Source organism: Haliotis rufescens, unplaced genomic scaffold (assembly GCF_023055435.1).
Source record: "Haliotis rufescens isolate VD_foot unplaced genomic scaffold, xgHalRufe1.0.p SCAF_11, whole genome shotgun sequence".
NCBI classification, from domain to species: domain Eukaryota; kingdom Metazoa; phylum Mollusca; class Gastropoda; order Lepetellida; family Haliotidae; genus Haliotis; species Haliotis rufescens.
The window spans coordinates 29,931,748-29,956,237 of NW_025963791.1; the positions used below are offsets into that span (position 1 = coordinate 29,931,748).

The following is a 24,490-nucleotide window of genomic DNA, read 5'->3' on the forward strand; positions in this document are numbered from 1 at the left end:
CAAACCAAACCAAACCAAAACATTACCATGAGACACCGTCCTCCCTACACATATACAAGCACAACAAACATTTTTCAATACTCAAAGTGAATTTTATTAGATATAGTTATGTTTATTTACAGTGTGCATAGTGTTGGTAAAATAAACATTCTTCTTGGATTCCTGTAATGTATCACAAATGTGTGTAAGTGAGGGCATAAGCATCATAGCCTTACGTCGCTTTTAGCAATATTTCAGCAATATCGCGGCGGTGAACGCCAGAAATGGACTTCACACATTGAACCCATGTGGGGAATCGAACCTGGGTCTTTGGCGTGACGTGCGAACGCTACTAGGCTACCATATCGCCCACAAATATGGACGACGATATAAAGGGAGCAAAGTGGTCACACATTTCTACTTTCGTAATGTGGTAACAAATAGAATATTGCAATAGAAATAATGAAACAGCCTCAATGATTATGATTTGTTTGTTTGTTTGTTGTTTAACGCCGCACTCAGCAATATTCCAGCTATATGACGGCGGTCTGTAAAATAATCGAATCTGGACCAGAAAACCCAGTGATTGACATCATGAGCATCGATCCACGCAATTGGATGTATCAACCAAGTAAGCGAGCCTGACCACCCGATCCCGTAGTCGCCTTTCACGGCAAGTATGGGTTGCTGAAGACCTATTCTACCCCGGAATCTTCACGGGTCCAATGATTATGAAATTCTTGGATGTATATAAGCATAATACTTAAAAAGTAGTAAATGGTGTCTGTTCAAGTACGTTTCTGTTATAAACCGCCACCTGAAGAAATGAAACTGCATGTACATAGTCTTTGAAAGGCATTTAGAAGTGATACACTTAAGGAAGAGAATTTATTTATGTCAAATACTTTATTATGAGGAACGCAACGTTTCGGAATATATACTTACTCCTTCATCAGGTGAAATGTCATTTCCCCCAATGAAGGCGTAAGCATATACTCCGAAACGTTGTTCCCCATAATAAAGAAGTTGACATTTCACCCGACGAAGGAGTAAGCATATACTCCGAAACGTTGTGTTCCTAATTCTAAAAAAGTTGACATTTCACCCGATGAAGGAGTAAGCATATACTCCGAAACGTTGTGTTACTCATAATAAAGAAGTTGACATTTCACCCGATGAAGAGTAAGCATATACTCCGAAACGTTGTGTTCCTCATTATAAAGAAGTTGAAATTTCACCCTATGAAGGAGTAAGCGTATATTCCGAAACGTTGTGTTCCTCATAATAAAGAAGTTGACATCCATAAATTCTCTCTATGGGCATTTACATGGCTTGAAGTCATGGTGAAAATTCAACTAATACATTCGCGCCATCTCCAGTGTGATAGCGTCAATGTCGGCCGTGCCCTCCTCACCGTAGAACTCCTTGGCAAGATAACTGATCCCCGGGTTGAAGTCAGCAGCAAGATTTGTTTGGCCATTCAGCGACGTTACTTGAGTGTTATGTTGCTCCTGTAATATATACGCAGCTTTAGACAAGGAACGAGGAGGTGTCATGATACAGTGTCCTGTTACGTTCTTACACACAACAGCTCTTAGACTGAATATAAGTGCCAACTGCATTTACAGTGAGGTGGGGAAATGGGGTTTCAACGTCGCGTCCAAGATTATTGCATTTATATATATGTGTGTGTGTGGCTGCTTGTACTAGTCCGGACTGATGCCGATTTATAGTGCTATCCCACTGAGATACCATGTCGCAGTTTAACATGAATACCCCACTCAGACACAGTATACTGACTCCGAGCCGACTAGTCCTCGTTTTAGCCCCTTAATGCCGAGCGCCAGACAGGGTAACAACAAGAAGCATCTTTTAACGTCTTTTGGTATGACGCGGCCGGGGATCGAACCCCGGACCTTCCGCTCTGCGGGCGGACGCGCTACCATTAGACCACGGAGGCGGTCACTACATTTACAGTAGACATGCTAATGTAGAACGTCATTGGTTATTACAAGAGTGGCTATCAACGTTTTACACCCGTGAAGATCCGGGTCCTCACACTAGCACTGTTTAACACCTTGGTAATGTTCTTGAAAACACGTGACTGATAATGAATACTCAAATCAATAGTTTATGTAAGATAACTCAGCAAGACCTAACTGTAGGAAGATGAAACTTTGGAAATGTAGTTGCAAGGGTGGGACATTGAAGTTGAAGTTTTGGGTGACTTTCATTCTTGAAGTAGTTCTGAACCCGTGAAGGTTAGAAAGGGTCTTCAGCAACCCGTGCGTGTGGTGTGACAATGCTTGTCGTAAGAGGCGACTAACGGGATCGGGTGGTAAGGCTCGCTGACTTGGTTAATGCATGTCATCGTACCGAAATGCGTAGATCGATGCTCATGATGTCAATCACTGGATTGTCTGGTCCAAACTCGGTTTTTTCCAGACTTCAGTCATTTAGCTGGATTATTGCCGAGTGGAGCGTTAAACAACAAACAAACAATCAACGTTCTGGTTCAAAATTTTTCATTAACTGAATTATATTAGGGTGTGCTTTTGACAAACGCTAAACCAAGCGTAGCTGGGGTTTGCTACGGTGTCACTGGAACGCATTACAAACAGAAATAATGTTGAAATCAGACCAATGTTGGATTAATAAACTCGAAGATGCTCCCTGAATATGTAAGTGTACATTAAAATGCGTGAAGCCCATTTCTGCTGTACCCTGCCGTGATATGGCTGGAATATTGCTAAAACGGCGTAATACCATACTCACTCACTCATTACGCATCTTACTCAGTGACGCATCTTACTTTCGGCACCCTTGTCAATGACGCCCACAGACGCTCTAGACCAAGGGCAATTACTCCAAGTCCAATGCCGACACTAGCAACAACGAAGATGCCACCGACAGTGTGAAATGTGAGGCCGCCACTTTCATCAACCTGGGAACATGTCAAACTGCCGTTCTTCCACCATTTCGTCTTCATAGTTTCCAGAATAGTCTCGGACTGCAGTTGTAATATCCTGGAATGACAAGAGCTGATCAAGCTGGTTCGGTGGTTTTCCCGTCGTGTGCTTCATAAACGTGAAGATATATTTAGTGAACACACTAACAATTTACTGATTGGTTGGTTGGTTGGTTTGTTGTTTAACGCCGCACTCAGCAATATTCCAGCTATATGACGGCGGTCTGTAAATAATCGAGTCTGGACCAGACAATCCAGTGATTGATATCATGAGCATCGATCTACGCAATTGGGATCGATGACATGTATCAACCAAGTCAGCGAGCCTGACCACCCGATACCGTTAGTCAGTTTTTACGACAAGCATAGTCGCCTTTTACGGCAAGCATGGGTTGCTGCAGACCTATTCTACATTTACTGATTGAAATGATGGTATATTCACATTGATATTAGCATAGAAATATCATATTCTCTTACTGTTACTCAACTTAGAACCAGCGGTTTTGTCAGTGAACTAACACGAGGCTTTGCTGCAGCGATGTAAGAGCAGACATAAAATATATAAAAATGTTTTGAGCAACGCTGACATTTATGTATAGTCGATGTGCCATTTATGCATTGGCAATATATTTTATAATTATACATTTCCTAATTATTTTAGATCATCATTTACAATACATTGAGTTACCCTGAAATTAAATTATGAATCATCAGTGTTCACTCTTATACCAGTATACAGGTAAACCTAACTATACAAGTATTCATGACTGCTTTTAGACTAACATTTAGTCTCTGAAATGAAAATATTTCACAGCAAAAAAGACAGTTGTTAAATTATGTAAATAAAATATGCCCCAGAGACTTGCACACAACTATAGACTTGGGTTGGCTCCATGTACAACATACCAGACTTGTTTCAAACTTCCATGGTTCTATATACACAATTTGATTACAGTGACATTGCCTGCTGTCACATTCATGCCAAATACTTTACAGAAGAGGTCGTCGATCTTGAAGTAAAATAATCACACGAATCAAAGTAAATAAGTTTTTATAATGCTGCAAGTACTTACGTATATGAGATGATGCGGGTCAGTGGCGAGCCTTCTGCCAGAGCAAATGCGTACGATCTGCTGCTGAACTGTTTGCCAACAGCAAGCAAATCACAGTGTTTGGAGAGTTCGTATTGTATCATAGGCGATTCATGAATCAAGGCAAAATTACCTGCCAGTACTTTGGCAATGCCTTCACGAGTATTATTTATCAAGCCAGTCTTCTGGATGGATCTCCAGATCGTGAGGTACTTGTCCCCCAGTGGGTAATCCCACACAGCATAGTTAGCGGGCAGTGTACGAGAGTTGCCTATGTTCTTGGTGTAAAAACTCATGCTTTTCCATTCCTGGTAAAGATCCGATTCTATTTTCGCCATCCTTTGAAAGTATTCATGGATCACCGTTCCTTGAACCACGGAATACTTGATTGTGTTCTGTTTTGCGAGGTCATCAAGCGACTCTATGAAAATAGTGAACGTATCAAGAACGACATCCAGTGTAATAAATAAGTGAAAATTGTTCAATATCGAAGATGTCATTTTTGGTATACCTAGTGGTCAGAAAAGAAATCTATTGGTAAGTCATATCCGAAAATTGTCGACAAACTTTTTCTTATTAAATGAAATACGTTATTGAATCAAAATATCAAAGCAACACCAGTCGTTGGCTTAAAGATGATGTTTTTTTCTAAAACATACTCTGGGATGTTTGAGGCGGTGGGATAGCCTAGTGGTTAAAGCGTTAGCTCGTCACGCAAAAGATCGCGTTCAATTCCCCACATGGGTACAATGTGTAAAGCCGTCATATTGCTTGAACATTCTAAAAGTGGTGTAAACCCATACTCACTCACAAGCCAATATACACTATGATATTCACCACATGCACGATGCTGAAATCGATGCTGTAAACAAATGGAACCTTTTTCGTGATTAGACAGGATATTATTACTCGCTCCTTTCTCAGTCAATGAATGATGTTCCTACCTATTGGGACGCTGAGCCTGGATGTGGTGAGGAAGGCTGCCAGGTTAGCCGTGTAGGTGGCCATCATGATGCTGCAGAAGAACCAGAATCCTCCAACCAGCATACGAGTCGAGAACGTTCGAGGAGTGCACTCCGGACCTGAGTCGCAAGTGAAAATGAGTAGCAGAATAACCATCGCGGTTCCAGGAATTTTCTGATCAGAATACATGATTGTTTTCCCGAGCTTTGGGGCTTGTAAGGAGACATATAATATAAGACAATACAGCAATGTGACGTTATGCCGCTCTAACTGAACAATTAGCATTACGAAATTAAATCATGGCGAAACGCAAATATCGGTTATAAACCGTTATAAACCTCGATCTGTCTTGTCGTATGTGTAATTAAGATTGATTTCTTGAAAACCAACAAAGAGAGCAATATTCGATGTTCGTTGCAAAGTGTCAGAGGCAAAATACGCCGGACGGTCCTATATTATGACACTTTAGTCAGTGGCATTCCTCACGCCTATTGCCTTTAGCCAAAACACACAGAGGCGCGTTCGTGAAATATGATTGATCAAAATTATTGCCAAGTCGTTCTCTTGCCATGCAATAGAAAGTTGGTCAAAGAACAACCAGTCACTGTCATTGATAACCACAGCCAAGGCGACTTATCACGGTCAGACAGGGGCAGGGCGTATAGCTAATCGTGTTTGATACAGACAAATAAGTGAATGATATTGGAGCAACGGTTCACATGTATATTATGACACAACAGTCAGTGGTACTCCTCACGCCTATAGCCTTTAGCCAAAACACACAGAGGCGCGTTCGTGAAATATGGTTGATCATAATTATTGACAGGTCGTTCCCTTGCCATGAAATAGAAAGTTGGTCAAAGAACAACCAGTCACTGTCATTGATAACCACAGACAAGGCGACTAATCCCGGTCAGACAGTGACAGGGCGTATAGCTAGTCGTGTTTATTACAGACAAACCAGTGAATGACATTGGAGCAACGGCTCACGCCGTCGGGGTACGATGACACGCAACAAATCAAGTCACAGAGCCTGATCACCCGATTCATTAAGACCGGCATAGGGTGCCGGGGACCTATAATAATTCTAACCCGGAATCCCATGGGTAGACAAAACGTAGACCACACACAATATGCTGGACATTTTGTCAAATCCAGTTGCAAAATATTTCCTATGACATTGCTTAATGTGCAATTGTCTATACAATATATTTTGTTTTACAAAACCGATCGCTTTTAATGAAGTCTGTGGTATCTTGATGCCGTGTTAATACCAAATGGGGGCACAAGAAAGCTAATTGGAAATGAAAAACCATCTCAGGATCTAATTTTACCTAAGTCCCCACGCGACTACTTCTGAAGACAAAAAACATAAGGTAGGACATGAGTATTGAAATTACTTAACCTTAAGGGGTGGTCAGGTAGCATAGTGGTTAAAGCGTTTGCTCGTCACGCCGAAGACCCGGGTTCGATTCCCGACATGGGTACAACGTGTGAAGTCCATTTCGAGTGTATTACTGGAATATTGCTAAAAGCGGCGTAAGACCTCACTCACTTACTTTGGTTTTCAGTGATCCATTCATAAAATATTCAACACCATTTACCAAGCCCATGTGAAGCCCATTTCCGGTGTCCCCCGCCGAGATATTGCTGGAATATTGCTAAAAGCGGCGAAAAACCATACTCACTCACTCACTCACTCACTTAACCTTGAAGTAATAGCTACATGTACATCTACCTTTAACAGTTCATTGAACACAAAACAATAATATGTAAGAACTAATTATCGAAATAAGTTCACCTAATATAAACCAAGTGATATCCGTATTGATATAATCACCTACCTGCCATGGGAAATGACGCCGTTACAAGCCACAGTCCCTCTTTCACAGTGAACTTCTTCCGTGCCTTATGCTGATCCTTGTTGTAGGGACTGAAGGGACTCAAGCGTTCGAAGACACACACGAGGAGACCCGACAGGAGAAGGACGGACGCCCAACACGCCCACACCTCCCCGGAAAACACATTAGCAAATGCCAGTAGAGATGTGCCCGGGTTATTGTTCTTGATGAGGATTTGAAAGCCCCCGAATTCGTAGTATGGAGTTGTGAAGTCGGCTACCATGTCTCTCTCAGTTGTCATGGACATGGACGCTACAGCTATGTCGGCATACTGGGTGGAGAAACGTTACATTTAGTTTACAGACACCTGAGGGCCGGCAGGTTGTATTGTCTTAAAGTAACCCAGGGCTATCGTCAGCAATATCTCATAATCTTCTGCCTGCATACATCTTTCTTATTTCATATTATTCGAGGGCGATGTAACAATATGTATTTAACTTCTCACACAGACGTGATATGAATATTTTAGCGCCATCGAAACGATATACCTTTGTCCAAATACATACCGGAAGACAGCTTCAAAGTATCATTAAGGCGTTAAGTGTAACATTTCAAGTAATCTTAATTCAGTGAAAGCTGTTTAACCATTATTTTTTCAGCATTGGTCCAAGGGCTACGTAGCTCACCCGACACGTAAACGCAAATATTTGGGTATAGATTACACACAAGTATTAATTCTAATCGTAACTTAGTTTGAACTAATTCTTTCCTATAGATTCATTGAAAACTTTTGTACACCTTTATTTGTCCGAGGTGGAAATAAAACTAAAACTACATTCTTATATCTTTTAAATACTAAATCAATGTCTTCGATCGTATTTGGATTTTCTTTCTTTTTTGGTATTATCGTAAATCTGGCTTTTTTTGTGATGTTAAATATGTTTTAGCGTTCAGATGTAAACAAAGCCACACATTGTTTGGATATTCGGTGAAGCGTCAGCTTCTCATCATTACTACATTTCGCCCTTCCGCCAAAGTAGATTCAGTATTAGAGATATCAGTAACGAATTATAATATTTCGCTTTTTTTCAATTTCACCTCATGACTGTAAAGTCCGCGCGATCTGACACGCTGACAAGATCGACCCAAGTGTGATTTGTAGAATTCCGGATAAGTTGGTACCAAGGACTCTGCCTCGTGCACCGTCACAAACCACAGTAACAAAAGTTGGCGTCTCTCATCGCTATGAACATCGACACACATGTAAGGCTCTAGCTCAATCCATAAACGTTACGAAACCGTACGAATGGATGGACGGGAGGACGGACGGATGGGGGACGATATATGCACATGCATGAATTGTTAAATTTAAAAAGATCACGAAATGTCAACTCGGCTATTCAAAACATATTCAGTAATGTTATTGCATGTATAAATGCCCGATGGACTTACGACATATGCTCATACATATATTGTTAAAAAAAATAAACCAACAAATCAACTTGGTTGTTAAAACACATTCAGTTATGTCTGTGCACGTATAGAAGATGTATAATCAGAATGTTTTACCCCAGTCAGTATTTCACCCATCAGTCCTGTCCACGTTCCGTCAGGGTTCTGTTTGCCATACTGTCCATCCCTGGGTTCATACACCGTGAAGTCGAGGTCAAGACGCCGTGAGATCTCCTTGAACACGTCCATGGAGAACCCCGTGTACTGTGTTCCGTTCTCAGTCTCCTCGCGTATCACAAACGGGGGTTCCTGGAATGGGATGCCAAGGATAATTATTTATTCCATGCGTAAATCTATGAGACGGGTTAGCGAGCAATGCATACACGTTTTCACGAAACCAAAATATGTCATTTGTCAACAGATGAGCGAATGAGCAAGTGGGGGAGCTTTTAACAGAAATTCAGTCATGTCACGACGTGTCAGCATGGCGTGAGAGGAAAGTGACGCAGGTATTGTATGTTTCCAGGTTGGTTTAACAAACAAGCACGGGAATGTTGCTGAAAACTCTAGAAACGACATCAGAGCAAACCTGGGATTCCAACCAACGATCACAGCAAAGCTCAGCGCCGTAGACTACTTATTCAGTGAAGATCCGGGTAAGAATTGGTGTTTAGAAATCCTTGCTTGTGTGTATTTTTGTTTGTTGTTCAACGTCGCAGTCAGCAATTCTCAAGCTGAATGACGGCGATCTGTAAATAATCCAGTCTGGACCAGACAACCTAGAACATGCCGAACATCGATCTACGGAATTTGCATACGATGACATGCATCCACCAAGTCAGCGAGATTGGCCCCCGATCTCGTGTGTCGCCTCTTACGACATGGGTTGCTGTTGAACAACCCGGATCTTCATGGGCCAGCAGAATTATTTAAAGTGTATGATACGCTAGCCTAATAAAATCACTAAATATATAATTCAATATATTATTGAAAGGGACATAATTAGTTTCAGAATGGCGGCTGGTCTGCATTAGCCGTATATAAGATAGGTATATAACATTATATAATCGTTATGATGTAATCTAACGAAAGGAGAAGAGGGATTGTGTTCAGTTTATTGCGCTAGAGTGTTAACTACAGCGCTACATTCACACTGTACTACTAAGTCATCTTGAAATATCAATTTCGCATAAAAGTAGCTAACGTTTTAGAACAATTTAATAACATATGAAAATCTGCAAGGAAACATTTATTTTTATTAATATTTTAATTAATTTATATATGTTATTGTGACCATTTATTTCTCTCAATTTCTAACGTGCATTGACATTCCATTGACTACGTTATACAGTGCCCTGACGATGTTGCAATACAGTGACGTCATAAATTAAACAACGTTTCTGTACTACTCCCATTGGTTTTTGACATGAAATACGCGACATGTCGAAATATAGGAAAGCTTTCTCCTTTTTTATATATATATATATATATATAACGCCGTATATTTGCGTATTTGACATTTAGTCTATGATTCTCGGCTGCACCGCTTCACAGTATCGAAAGGTTTACTTATAATGTGAAGCCTGATTAACAACAGTTCACAGCAGACACCCGTCAAATACAATTTAGCTTATTCCTTGGTCCATACTGGTGTCAATTGTAGTATCTCAAATTAACTATACATGTGTATTCCAATATTCTTTGATTTGATTCATATGTATTTTATCCAAAAGGAAAAGGATTGGGAAATAGTTGACACAAGTTAGGTAGCCCCCATTAGCGTTATATAATAACACAACTGAGGTATGAACAAAATACAGAGTACATACAAACAGAGAGAATGATCAGGAAACAGGGTTTTACATTTACATAAATCCATTAGCGTGAACCAACTGTACATTTGCGGTGAAGCTGAGATGTGAGCTCCCACTTGACAATATCGACAAATCAGGGACTAGGTTGTTGTTTTTAAATGTCAGTTAGTGCCATTATGCATACTTTTTCTAGCAGCGTGATAAAACTGGTGATAAACGTTTTCAAACGGAGGACTACAGAGACGGTTAGGACTGTCTAATAAATCAAGTATCTCTCTCTCTCTCTCTCTCTCTCTCTCTCTCTCTCTCTCTCTCTCTCTCTCTCTCTCTCTCTCTCTCTCTCTCTCTCTCTCTCTCTCTCTAGGCCATAGAGTCGGTTTCAAGTCTGTATAAGTCATAAATTAACGGACTGGCTTTAAAAGAGCTTTAGAGTACTGGTGTCTCTAACTGACAGGGGTAAATAAGTCCCTAATTTTACAATAGCCGGCATAAATGACTGACTTAATAAATGTGTCTTGCTTATGGTATTGATACGTTTCGTGCACTTATTGAACGTGTACACAGATATTGCATCAGCAGTATTTAGTTAAAGTGCACATAAGTAGGAAGAGACTACATCATTGTTGATTTTGTAAAACTAGCAGAACTTACGACACGTTCTTCTTTCTGTTTGTGCATTCTTTGCTAATTAGCGTCTATATTGATTGACATTAAAGGATTGTGATGACGTACATAAGCGATCTATATGGTAAATGAGGGTTGACGTTAATGGTACTTATGATATGGATTGGTAAAAGGAACATTAAGTTTCATACAAAGAAAGCAGAGACCATGTATTAATACTTACGTGTTTGGTTACAACAACTACATTGGGCCTCTTGTGACCTTGAGTTGAAGCATTATGTAGCTGTATACTGCTTTGTCTTGACCATGTCCCTATCTATAACAGAAACCAGACGAAGAGAGTGCAAGTGATTTTAATTCAAGTTATGCAGGCGTTGGACATACTTCCTACCGACACTGGTTTTCTTTACCTGCAACCTGGGCCCCGTTCCACAAAGCGATCATAACTACAATCAATCTTAGAGACTTACGTCGATTCTAAAATTGTCTTAGCTAAAGTTTACAACCGTTCCACAAAGCGATCTTAGGGTGATTGTAACTTTACAAGTTCTTAAGTAGCCGATCTTAACAAAGATCGGAATCTTCAGCCATAAAGATACGAAATTTTCCCTTGGAGTGGCCTCCCTTGGTCATGTTTAGCAGACGACGCATTTCCTTGCACACCATAATAAAAGTCGCCATCTTTGTTGTTATGGTACAATATTTAAGATCGATTTTAGCAATCCTAAGTTTGTCAGGAGCAACTAAGCATTTTGATCTTAACTTACAACTCTCTTAGTTAAGATTGCTTCGTGGAACGGGCGGCTGATCGTAACAAAAATTTAAGATCGCATACTTAGTGAGTTACAATCAACTTAGACCTATGATCGCTTTGTGGAACGGGGCCCTGATCTTCCCGGAAGTCCATTTCTGGAGGACATCACTACAGTATAGTATTGGTTTGTACCTTAGGACTCACAGTACAATAGGATATGTTTAATCATGATGTTCTCAGTTGTAGTGTAAATGCAATCATTCATACATCTCAGTAATGGAGGACGTTATCGCAATATGTAATCATAATCATTACCCACGGCGTTCGTAATACACAAGAAAATGTGCTTAATTCAGAGGTTCTCTTCATCAAGAAGGTAAGGCCTGCTAGTATAATTGTTATTCGAACTCAACAACATATCCGTTCATTTACTATAATGTGCCACATTAGTACTTACTTCTGTTGGTTTTGTCTTTAAATAATTGTGCTGTAATATTTCTAGCACCATAGTCTCAGTCCGCGAAGGAGTTGATGATATATTACCAATGACGCCGGGGTACTGAAATGTATAAGTATCAATGGATTTGTTACCAGCTATTGACACCTATGTACATGTACATGGAGGTTATAACGCGAGTGTAGTGTGGGGTAGTTCTTATCTTGTAATATTTATAAATATTTTATTTAGCAAGCCTTGGGGTGGTAAATACACAATGAATCGCATCGTGAAACAACAGATAGACTCGCTGGAGTTGATTGTTGATCAGATGGACACAATGAAATTTGCCATGAAATCTAACTAAAGCTTGATGGTTACGTTTCCAGTTCCCTTCCACTGGTTAACCCACCAGAGACCAGTGAAACCGCCTTATCTGTTTCATTCATATATATTTCCTTGTAACTCTGAATCTTTAGACTTTATATAAAATTATATATAAGATTCAGAGTATATATATATATATATATATATATATATATATATATATATATATATATATATATATATATATAACTCTTTAGGCATTATATATATATATATATATATATATGGCTAAAGAGTTACAAGGAAACATCCACAAGACTATATGACAAGAGGGGTATATTCAACTCTCCAGTCTACTTTCCCTTTACGTCGAGCAATATCCCAGCAGCCTTAACTATGGATGTCTACATTTTACACGTTTGAGGTATGATTTAATAAAGCGTCATAAAAGTTGTTTGACCAGAATGTACACCATTCAAGGCCTCGGGGAAGCTTTCAAACGCTTTATGTAGACATGCTGAGAGAAATACATTTCCTAATATGACGCATCAATGACAAAAGTTATGTCTGATACAAGTCCCTATTTTGACGTGTACCATATGTTTCCGAGTTTGTTCCGATGAAAACTTGACTTGCATGTGTTGCTGACGGGTGCCACCTTTGGGGCAGGATACGCTCACCATTTCGCAAACACCTGGTATCTTCACTATTATATGATAATTCATAAACACATGCTTACTGTATAGTCGAAATCGTACACTGAACTCTGTTTTTATCAGAGACTTCTTGTGATTGTGGAAAGGGCTTGTTGCGTTTATTTCCACACATGTATGCATGATGAGAAAATTAAGCCTTGTTATCTTACTTTGCCAGATTGCACTCCAGAAATATTGTCTTCTTTTGAAAAGGATATCTCACTACATGGCTTAATCCAGTCATCGTCACCTTGGTTGCTTGATAAAAGCATGGCTGTCGTCAAACCATCAATGAGAAATCCAGTATCTACCTGTAATCAACATATTCATTATAAACAATGCCTGTCCACGTATTGATACAAAAAAATCCATTTCCTATTTTCCGCATCCGGAGAGGTAACGTCTGTTTGCAATCACACAGCTGCAGCAACTGTTGTTTTTTTTGCTCATATTCATAGCAAACATAATATAGCATTTTGTTATTAAGTGAGGTGAAATGGGGTTCAACGCTGCGTTCAAATATATAGCGACGGGCATGCAGTGTAGCTGTGACTGTGACAGTGTGCTGCTGTTTAACATTGATAGGTGAGGTGAGGTGAGGTGAGGTGAGGTGAGGTGAGGTGAAATGGGGTTTAACGTCGCGTCCAAGATTATTGCACTTATATGCCGACGAGCATTACGTGTGCGTGTGTGTGTGGCTGCTTGTACTAGTTCGGACTGATGCCGATTTATAGTGTTAGCTCACTGAGATACCATGCCGCAATTTAACATGAATACCCCACTCAGACACAGTATACTGACTCCGAGCCCACCAGTCCTTGTTGTAGCCCCTGAATGCCGAGCACCAGACAGGGTAACAACAAGTACCATCTTTTAACGTCTTTTGGTATGACGCGGCCGGGGTTAAAACCCCGGACCATCCGCTCGGAGCGGACGCTCTACCACTTGACCACGGAGGCGGTCTTTAACATTGATACCCAACTCAGACACATAATGCTGACTCCGAACCAGAGAGTCCTCAATTCATCCCTTAATACCATGGTACAGCAACAGCAAGTACCATCTTTTAAAGTCGTTTAGTATGACGCAGCTAGCATATCGAACCACCGACCTTCCGCTTTTAAGGCAGACATTCTACTCATTACAACAAAGATTTGATCATATATTTTTGTATTATTTAGTAACATAAATATTTAGACTGGCATAATGATACATGTTAATGTGAATTATGTAATTCGGCCGATGTACACTTACGCTGCTATTGATCTCAACGCCTGGTACGTTGGCCCACGTGAGCCGGTGTCTAAAAATGACCAGGTGCTTGAAGGGACAGGCAGGCATGTTGAGCTGTAATGCGTCGGTAAGAACTACTACCCAGTGGAAGGTATCGGGGACACCATCTCTACAAGCCTGTAAACATTACACTCAGCTATGTCATAAAGTTATGAACTTTATTTGCATATGTCACCTATGTGGAGAGTATGATCTAGACTCTACTGGTTTGCCCAATAAGCTCAAGGGATAACGACGATGCGTTTACATGAATTAAACGATTGACGATTATAACGGATAACTTACCTTAGTATTATAGAGAGTTTCAGAGCTAATACATATAATGTGAAAACTGGGACGAACCACAAGCTACAAATGGGTACTCATTGATTACCTTACAACGGAAATAACGTCATGTTGCGCCGTCATGACGTCATATCATAGTTGTTGTACATTTCTGCCACGCGATCATACGCTTTGCTGCATCATAGGTCTTAGCTCAACAGTAATGATGAATAATACTTGTAACAGTTGTTACAAGTTACATCTTTGAAGACAGTTTACACGTGAATAGTTTGCAGTTTAATTTATACAAGTTAACAAAAGTAGTAACAAAAATAATAAATACAACTTCCTTCTGAAGAAATAACAAATCTCTAATGTATTCAAGTAAACATTAACTTCAGCAAATCCTACCATCTCGAACAGGGTTTGTAGAGATGACTTTGTTCCCACTGCAACAATATAACGCAATATTTTCTTGGATGCCAGCTGTGTTACCCATGCCTTCAAGCTTCTGGCGGATGTCATCACCATCATCTTTCGGATGAGGGCATTGGGTAGCTCATGATATAAAAGGTCCGGGATGCTGTCATTACCTGAACACAAGATTACCAACCGCGTTTAGAAATATCTATAACAGTAATTTTAAAAATTTTATTGCTGAATTTCATTTTCAGTTTGTTTGTCCAAATTACAACTATCTAAGAAACTCCCACTCAACAACACGTCATATCGATTTTGTCAACAACTGATAATTCTACTCTGAACATAGTATCAATGTTCATTTATCATGCTTGTGGTCTTGTGGAAAGAAACAATGAGTTATAAGGTGAGGTGAGGTGAAATGGGGTTTAACGTCGCGTCCAAGATTATTGCACTTATGTAGCGACGTGCATGTACGTGTGTGTGTTTGTGTGGCTGCTTGTACTAGTCCGGACTGATGCCGATTTATAGTGCTAGCTCACTGAGATACCATGCCGCAATTTAACATGAATACCCCACTCAGACACAGTAAACTGACTCCGAGCCGACCAGTCCTAGTTTTGGCCCCTTAATGCCGAGCGCCAGGCAGGGTAACAACAAGTACCATCTTTTAACGTCTTTTGGTATGACGCGGCCGGGAATCGAACCCCGGACCTTCCGCTCTCCGGGCGGATGCTCTACCATTAGACCACGGAGGCGGTCCAATGAGTTGTAAATGGTATTTGGCAGTTTGTAGAAAGGTTAATAAAGTCATGATGATGCAAACTGCGAATATATTCATTTGATGAAAGGGCAATGATTAGTCCCCACCTTGCGGAAAACAACTGAACATAAGGCATTAATATATTTTCATATTTTTCCAATTCCTTTTTGTGTTGACAAGTTTTCTGAGCCATCAGCTTGACATTTGTATATTGTTTTGTCACTGTAAAATGTCTTTATGGAAACATGCGTGTAAATTTGTTAAATATGTCGAAAACAAGTCACGAAATTATCATATTATTAATGATTGTTTTTGAAACTGTTATCAGCTTGGCTGGAGGAGCTCACATATAAGTGGAGTTTTATGTTACTTCTGAATAACGATATAGATATTAGCAATATAGACCTACATTGAAACCCTCTTTTACACAAAACATGTAGCTATATTAATTATTCAAAATGTTTTCAGGCAAATATCGGCTGATGTTTTATATGAAAGTTTTACCGCACACAGTTCATCGAAACCTTTTTCGAAAGGGAAGTCGCGGTAGCCTGGTGGTTAAAGTTCTCTCGTCTCGCAAGTTTCGATTCCCCACATTGGTACAATGTGTGAAGCCCATTTCTGTGTTCCCTGCCTCGATATTGCTGGCATATTGCTTAAAACGGCGTGAAAAACATATTCACTTATTCATATTTGAAGGGACAAAACATGTAGCATAATGTAGGCTTTTACTCACCGAAGATGTCATCGTACAGGAAGACAGTCCTTGCTACAGTTGTTTTTCCTAGGTCAGTGAAATTTAATGCAGCCTCGCTGTAAAATGTCAAATCAGGACGTATGTTTATTACCTTCTGGCCGTTACACTTTCTGTTGGATACCCGTACGTAATGTCTGAATAAGGTCGCGGCAACGTTGGCAAACGTGCACGAGGCAGTGGTGTCAAGTATTACAACAATATCCTCCTTGTATTTGCCACATACTGAAAAGAAAATGTTATATCAATAAACATATTGCTCAGATACGAATTACAAAATATATAAACAGGCTCCGTCCGTCACGTTTCATAATCCATTAACCGTTCAATATGTCTGATTGAAACATGTGTATGCACATCAAACCTGTTCTTACCTTTTGCCTGTTGCTATTCAAGAATTTCTATTTTCTTTGCATTTCTACGCCAAGTTGGACTTCAAATGAAGGTAGGGTTTAAGTCCGTACCATACTTCATAAATTGTTTAATAATTCTTCGTCAAACATTTTGTATAAACATCACGCAAGCACAGATCTGGTGCCTTCTTTTCTTTTACTATTCGGGAGCCTTTGAAAATGCGTTAAAATAATTTGGACTTGAGGTTAACTGAGGGTAGGGTTCGTTTCCGAAATAAAACTTGTAATATTAGTGGAAATTCGGTGTTACAACAAGACGTTCCCAACAACCTTTGTTTGTGAGAGACGACTAAATGGATCGGGTTGTCAGGCGTGTTTGACTCCGTTCATCGCCAGCGGTGGACGTTGCTAATAATGTTATCATTAATACTGGTTTATCTGGTCCAAACCTTAATCTGTACAGGCCGCCTTCATATAGCTGGACTAGTGCTGAACGCGGTTTATTAACAAACAAAACACCATACATGAGATTGTAGATTAGTTTAGTAATTGTTCAAATGTATTTTGTTGCGGAAATATCGTAATTTCGAGTTTGAAAATATTATACAATGTGTCATAACTATCAAAAGCAAGATTCTGTCTGTTGGCAAGTAACATAACTACATGTAATTAATTTGATTGGCAGGTATAAAAGCATTTTAAGAATAGAAGGAATCATCTTAATAGCATTATCATTGTATTCTGCAAGAGTTCATCATAAAATCATTGTATAATCTTCAGGGCTAACCCCAGTTTTTAATGTTATAGGCAGAGACTTGTATACGACATATCAATTAGTTTCATAAACATATTGAAAACGTCGATGGCTTTGTCATATTGTTACTCATTGACTACAACTATCAAAGTAAGTTATTACCGCCAAACGACGTTGATTGAGATCCTTCTTTATGTAAGTTGTAGCAATAGTAGTTCAATTTAGTTCAATATTTACTCATAAGCTTAACAGTTTGCCTACAAACCAAAGACACGATTTCGGTCCAGTAAACGATGATACTCACAGGAAGAGATATGAAGAGGAGTGTTTGTATTGTTCATCCGATAAGTCAGAATTTCTGATGACGATACATTGTATGCAACTGACAAGAGCGATGACAAATCGCGTGAGAAGAAGTCGGCATACAAGTCCCTGTCGACGAGGACGACTGTAAAAGGAATTAAATGGATTACACCTAAAATAAAGATTTCATTTTAAAGAAATCGAATAGATGGGTGACCCTATCGACAGAGGCCCACACCTTGTGCGAGCCATGATGCCGAGATCCTGGGTCGGAATAATAGATTCGCCCTGATTCTTAGTTTGTTTATCGGTTCTGCATCAAGTTAAGCTGTGTTAACTGAACAATATTCGAAAACACCACTTATTCACCCACATATAAAACAATAAAATATAAACATAATATGAATAATTAAGTAACCAGAAATTGAATATGGAAATATATTATATCACTTCAGCCCTATATGAAACAAGACTTTATAAAAGTGTATTGTATTTTTCTTATTGACCATTTGGGTAGGAGGACAGTTATAACAAAATTTTAAGACATAAAATATATATGTTGGTTGTGTATACCAGCAAGCACATTATTGATCAAAGTTGATCAAATCAATTTTGTAGAACTATTACGGTTACCGACATGTATTTGATCACCAATCTGTACGTTTCTCTCATATGTGTAGATGTAATATTGCCATGATGTACATTTCCCAAAGGCATAGATAGATACCAAATCCATAAGCGATGTAATAGGAATACCATGACTCCCTCCTACCTATTTTCCTCGACAAAGCACGGCCTCCAGAATGCACTAGTCCCACAAGTACGGTAGCAAGCAGTACCGAGAACATTCGGTCCAAATTCGTCTTCCAAAGTGTTTTTATTCCAGATCTGAATATTTTTTCTTGCCCGATATAAATCCGACATTTTTCTCCAAGCACCCGTGACCATTAGGGTGAGGAGGGAACACTAGTTTTCAATTCGCTTGTGTTTCCCCTCCACAGGTAGACAACGCTCATCAACTGGCCTCGGGGGTTGATACTCGTAACTCGACCCAGTTCGAATAGGACTCGGGTAATCCTTTTTACAGGGATATTTCGTTCTTACAAGTTATTGAAACAGGGTTGGCGGGGGTGGGTAGGTGGTACGTTTAAAGAAACAAAAACAGCAAACAAGTAAGTAGTGTTGTTGACGTTGTTGATGACAGACATAAATGTAGATAATATTCCACCAAATGTCTAAAAATGCAATTTTGATTTTTAAAAATGTACCTTTAGGCAGGCTTTTGGAACTTTAATGTAGGTTATACGAATACATGGCGCTTATATTTAGTTATACATTTCTCGCACTGTGCCCTTGTGGGAGCCGGACAGGAATAGGCCCCAAATCAACGCTGCTTGAGCCCGTACAGCGGCCTACAGGTTTGTCTTGCTTTCTATTACTGGTTTATCTGGTCCAAACGGTTACAGACTGCCGTGAAAATAGTTGGAATATTGGCTTACTGATATTTGCTCACTCCGTCCACTGTCAATGACTACACCATGTACATTTTTTTATACAGCTTACACGTTTAGGTACTTCATATCACAAAATAGTATGAAATATATCCAAAATCTATATGTATTTTGTCCATACAGTTTGCGGCTTTTAATATTTTTCAGAGTGAGCAAATATTTTTAATATGCATTTATGATTACGAAACTTAGAGGTAAATATGAGAGTTCTTCGTTGCACAAGAAAGGTAACGTATTTGTAAAGGGGATAAATTTAAATAGTAATAGAACTGATTTAATACTTCATTTAGTCAACTTGTAACTCAATAGGTATACATCACATATTAATTCATTCTAGAATTGTTTTCGAAATTCCACATTCCCGTGTTTCAATCAAACTGTGCCAAGAAGGCTGCGGTGTATTGATTGTCTCGACCGTGGATGGTTGTACAAGGCTCAGTGCTCATAGCCGTCAACAGAGGGAACGTGAACACTGTCCACCTGTTCTATTAATATTGATAACAAGCGTTTGGTTTTGGACATCTCACCCATGACCACTTGGTCAGGATTCACATGATCTATCAGACTTGAAGTTCTCTTTTAATACACTTCAAAAGACGTAACAACAAATTTGTGCTTGCTGTTTGACACTAATCACATCTGTCTCAATTTGGATCAAATATTAAATTTACGCGTTGACATCAATTGTGGAATGATATTTCATTTAATGTAGTAATTTAATGGTTGGCAATATAATATTAAACGTCAACGCCATTAGGCGTAAAATGCAAAATGGTGTTGAATATTTTATGAATGGATCACTGAAAACCAAAGCGAGTGAGTGAGGTTTTACGCCGCTTTTAGCAATATTCCTCTGTTGTGTACATGCCGCCGGCATAGCTGGCATATTGCTGAGTGCTGCGTTAAACAACAGACCAACAATCAAAACAACATCTATTATAAAGTATAAAGGAAAAGCATATTTGCACATCTGCGATAAATATACAAGTATAAAACATATCATTAATAGCAGTCAGCATCCGCTTCTGCCCATGTACCATACAATCTGCTTTGAACATATGGTGCCCTCCCGGAAACACGCTAAGCCTTTAAGCCTCCAAGGCAAAACAACCCCATATCGTTCTATATAGCATTTAATTAACTCAAGAGGTTGTTACTCAATGAAAAGAAGCCCTTGATAATCCCAATGATATATATGTACTCAGACAGGAAGCAAACACTGCAACATATGCGTTCTAATATAAGCCTGCCAGTTCAATTTATAGAGACATGACAAGGAATTGGATATGATGAGAGTGTCTCCAATGGTCATCCTAATGTCTAAACCATCAAGACGTGTTTACTCTCATTGATTATAAGAGTAATAATCATTGCAATATTTAACCACAACCTAATAATTGATGCGAATGCAGTGTCCACTTACTGTTCGTTTTATTGATTTGAAAGGGAGGTCTGTATTATCAGTGGGGGCGGTCGGGTAGCCTAGTGGTTAAAGCGTTCGCTCGTCACGCCGAAGACCCGGGTTCGATTCCCGACATGGGTACAATGTGTGAAGCCCATTTCTGGTGTCCCCCGCCGTGATATTGCTGGAATAAGGCTAAAAGCGGCGTCAAATCAAACTCACTCACTCACTCACTGTATTATCAGTGTTGAAATATGAAATTTAAACACTCGGAAAATATTCGTAAGATTTACCAAAGCGGTGTGTCCATTTACTATGGATTTCAACCAAATAATAAGGGCACTTAAAATACTTCATAGGCAGATGAGAACGGAAAACCAAATTGATATGGTTGATTTCACTGGGAATATTGCATCAATGAAACATACCTATGAATCACGAAACACAATCAGTTCACTTTCATTCGAATGGATCTAAATAGGGGGTGTCGAAATATATTACAATAATTAAAAAAAAACATGAAAACCGTTTGGCAATATATAAATGATATGAAACTGACAATGTAAGATATCCTCATGATTTACAAAGATATGTGTAAATCGTTCACTGACCATGATGAATGTTCTGACCAATAACGTGTGCTGGGTCCCCAAGCAATTGTTTAGAGAAGGCTAATTGTAAAACTGACTGAAAATATACACTGTCTCAACCAAAACAAACAGGCCTGTCTCCCCTCTCATCAGACTATTATTATTTGGTCGATCCCTTCATCTGTGTCAGTACGAATAGGCAAGTCAGTACGTTGACTGTACTCCTTACTTTGAGAGCATTTGACTAATTTGCTTTCGTATTTCTACATGTACATATTCATATAGTACTTGGGTTCGTTCTGTTCCTTCTTAAAAGAGATTTTGTCTGTTTGAAGTCTTTCTGCACCGACAAAGGTTAAACTGTAAAGAAGTACTTGGAAATCCAATCCCAACAACCAAATACAAAGCATGCACATATTCTTTTCCATAAGGTTAGAAAATATATGGTATAAAAATGGGTAAATGGAATACTTATTGTGAGAGAAAAACTACTTAACGGGTTCAAGGTGAGCACGAAATAATAGGTCGAATACAAAAGTTCTGATCGAAGTCCTCAGCAGTAATTACTACATAACCAACCATGTGAGTCTCATCTGAAGATTGGAATAGGCAGTATCCGACTCCATCATCAACCAATATATATTTATCCTACTGAGCAGGTGTCATTAAATCTGCACTCATTGCACTATGCTTCATTTTCAAGCTCAATTAGTAACTCCCAATTACCCAGATGGCCGGAACCGCAGTCTACTCAAGGAGCCCATCTGATAGAGCATTTGATTGCAATATCTTTCATTACAAATGGGACAGCAGTTAAGGTGCGTGCTGCTGATCAGTGGGCAATTAACATACACTTTAAGTACTAATATCCTTCCTGTATATACATGCACATAATGAATAGCAGCTTGAGAAACTACTTTCCCCCCAGATTACTTCGACATCGGTGCCACTGCAACTGGAACGAGAACATTCAAGTGGTGTACACTTTGGTTCCAACGATAAAAAATGCTAGGTATGCATCGAGTTATGAATTACGCATGTATGCCCAATCCTCTATAACCAGTTAGTAAATTCAGTATTTCTTCACAATCTTTCTTACATATCCATATATCTGTCAGGCCAGGTTTGAATTGGACTATTGTTTTCATTTTTGGTATCATGGCGTCTTTATAGAACTATTTGTAATTTGGAAATGTAGCTTAATTTCTATAGAAATACGTGGGACGATATTAGATTGAATTTAAGTCTGGATTAACATGTGCTTTGATAATCTCAAAACCGTTTGCAGGGAGCCTAGCATGCTGTTAACATGTATCATACATATTCATAAATGTATTAAATCGATGTTAAGTTTTAAAGAAAGATTCGTAAACGGAGATTTTGAAAGGCCTTAGGACAGCTAGCGTTAATGCATGACATGCATGTTTCAAAGCACTTTCAAAGTATGGCATACTGCTGTGTACACAGTACTACATCATACATCACATACAACAAAATAGTTTCCAAAGCTGGTATATGGACACACTTGATGTTCATTTTCAAACATGCTCTTCATTATTTCGCTCCAACATGATAAATGATTTGGATTATTTTCATTTCAGATTATCCGTTGTAAATATTGACAATCATGACATTGTTTACCTCCCGCAAACAATATTCAAAGAAGTGAGATGTCTTGTTATTAAGCATTTAAAATCGAAATCAACTTGGTTCCCGTGTTATTCGATACTTCTTTCATTAGACATTGTTGATTTAATTCGAGTCAAGTGGTGAGCACATATTTTCCTTTGTTTAAAGTTTTCAGTCGCTTCGGAAGAACTGTCATGGGTAATGAGCAGATTTCTTTGATAATATCCTCGTCAAATACGTTCCTTCAAACACGTACCCATTTATAGTATTTGTTTTCGAAAGAACCTATGATTTCCTGAAATATTCAATCATTTGTTGTTCTTTGAAGAAGATTCGATTTCATATAAATGTTCTTATAAATTTGCTGTGACTGTTAGCATCCAATGCAGCCTCATTAATAGGAATCCCCTAACAATACAAATATCTGTCTTCGGCATCATATTAAGGAACAATTATCTATAGTATGGCACTCGTTGCTTCTATAACAAAGAAGAGATACAAACAAAATGCCATTGAACACTAGCCGTTTCATTTGAATCTAGGAACATGAAGTTTTTCATCATAATCACTACTGCTAGTAATGACTGCTAGTACTGAGAAAGGGTAATGTTAATCAATTTCAGTAATAAAACATGACTGAAACATTTCCGTACGGATTGTTGTTGGGCAACATTCATCTTACCGTTCGGAACCTATTAATTTGAAACAGATTTGAGTGCAACATTACATTATTTGTCGTTTGTGGGTTGAATGAAGGTCTATGGACACATCCAAGAAACCATAATGGTCGGACCCATAACAAAATATTATTTAGACAAAGGCGTTTGTACTAAGAAACGTAAAGTCCGTTACCTCAAATAGAAAATGTTTCAGAATTAGAATTGTTTTTTCCATATAATCTCGTTGGTCTTCAATATATTTGGCCCAGCTTTGCGCCAGTTTTGATATCCCTGCCGTAGAAATGTTTTCATCAGGTGCCCCCAAAATACCTCGACGACCGTAATCACATAGTCGTTACTGGCAATAAATCAACCATGTAAAAATTATCTTCGTGCCTTTCCTGTGGTGACATGCCCGTTTTTGTACAGTTACGTAATAACAGATCATTTATCGGTTTTAACGTTTAACATTGCATTTTAGCAACTTTATATATTTTTATATTGGGTAATGCAATCTGTTTCGGCAGCTTATCGAGTCTGATTATTCTCTTGCGTTGAAGTTTTATAGTTGTGAGGCCCATCCTGACAAAACACAGCCGTCGCAATACAATATTATATTTCGCAAGGCAATGTGTTTTAAAGGTCGGCATATCTCTCTCTAACGTTCGTCAATCAATCGTCAGTCATGCTTTACGTGTTTGTCCTTCATATCTTTGACGAAATATGATATTATTCATCGAGCATAAAGCAATAGACTTCCCAGGTCTTCCGGATAGTGTCACCTACAATGTACGCTCCACGTAGTTCGTGAACGTAATTTATTTGTGTCACCCTACGTGCTCATGATTCAG

At 39.0% G+C, this 24,490-nt stretch overlaps 1 protein-coding gene across 1 annotated transcript; it reads right to left on the reverse strand.

The window, feature by feature from the left end:
* Window positions 1-1,237: 1,237 nt before the first annotated feature.
* On the reverse strand, window positions 1,238-18,880 carry LOC124132592 (ionotropic receptor 25a-like). The gene is made up of 14 exons (XM_048392521.1): window positions 18,621-18,880; window positions 17,850-17,993; window positions 16,421-16,663; window positions 14,913-15,094; window positions 14,199-14,354; window positions 13,115-13,255; window positions 11,944-12,045; window positions 10,956-11,048; window positions 8,412-8,603; window positions 6,846-7,173; window positions 4,983-5,120; window positions 4,021-4,459; window positions 2,792-3,005; window positions 1,238-1,490 (listed from the first exon to the last, which is right to left on the reverse strand). The coding sequence occupies exons 1-14, from the start codon at window positions 18,694-18,696 to the stop codon at window positions 1,335-1,337; spliced, it is 2,604 nt and encodes an 867-aa protein (XP_048248478.1). The 5' UTR covers window positions 18,697-18,880; the 3' UTR covers window positions 1,238-1,334.
* Between the last annotated feature and the right edge of the window lie 5,610 nt (window positions 18,881-24,490).

Bases quoted from the DNA above. Each gene is read 5' to 3' on its own strand.
- LOC124132592 (XM_048392521.1), bottom strand. From the start codon at position 18,696: ATGTTCTCGGTACTGCTTGCTACCGTACTTGTGGGACTAGTGCATTCT. The intron at 16,664-17,849 runs GTGAGTATCATC...TTTTCTTTTCAG, and splicing joins TCCTCTTCATATCTCTTCCT to TATGTGGCAAATACAAGGAG. The intron at 15,095-16,420 runs GTGAGTAAAAGC...TCTTGTGTTCAG, and splicing joins CCTGTACGATGACATCTTCG to GTAATGACAGCATCCCGGAC.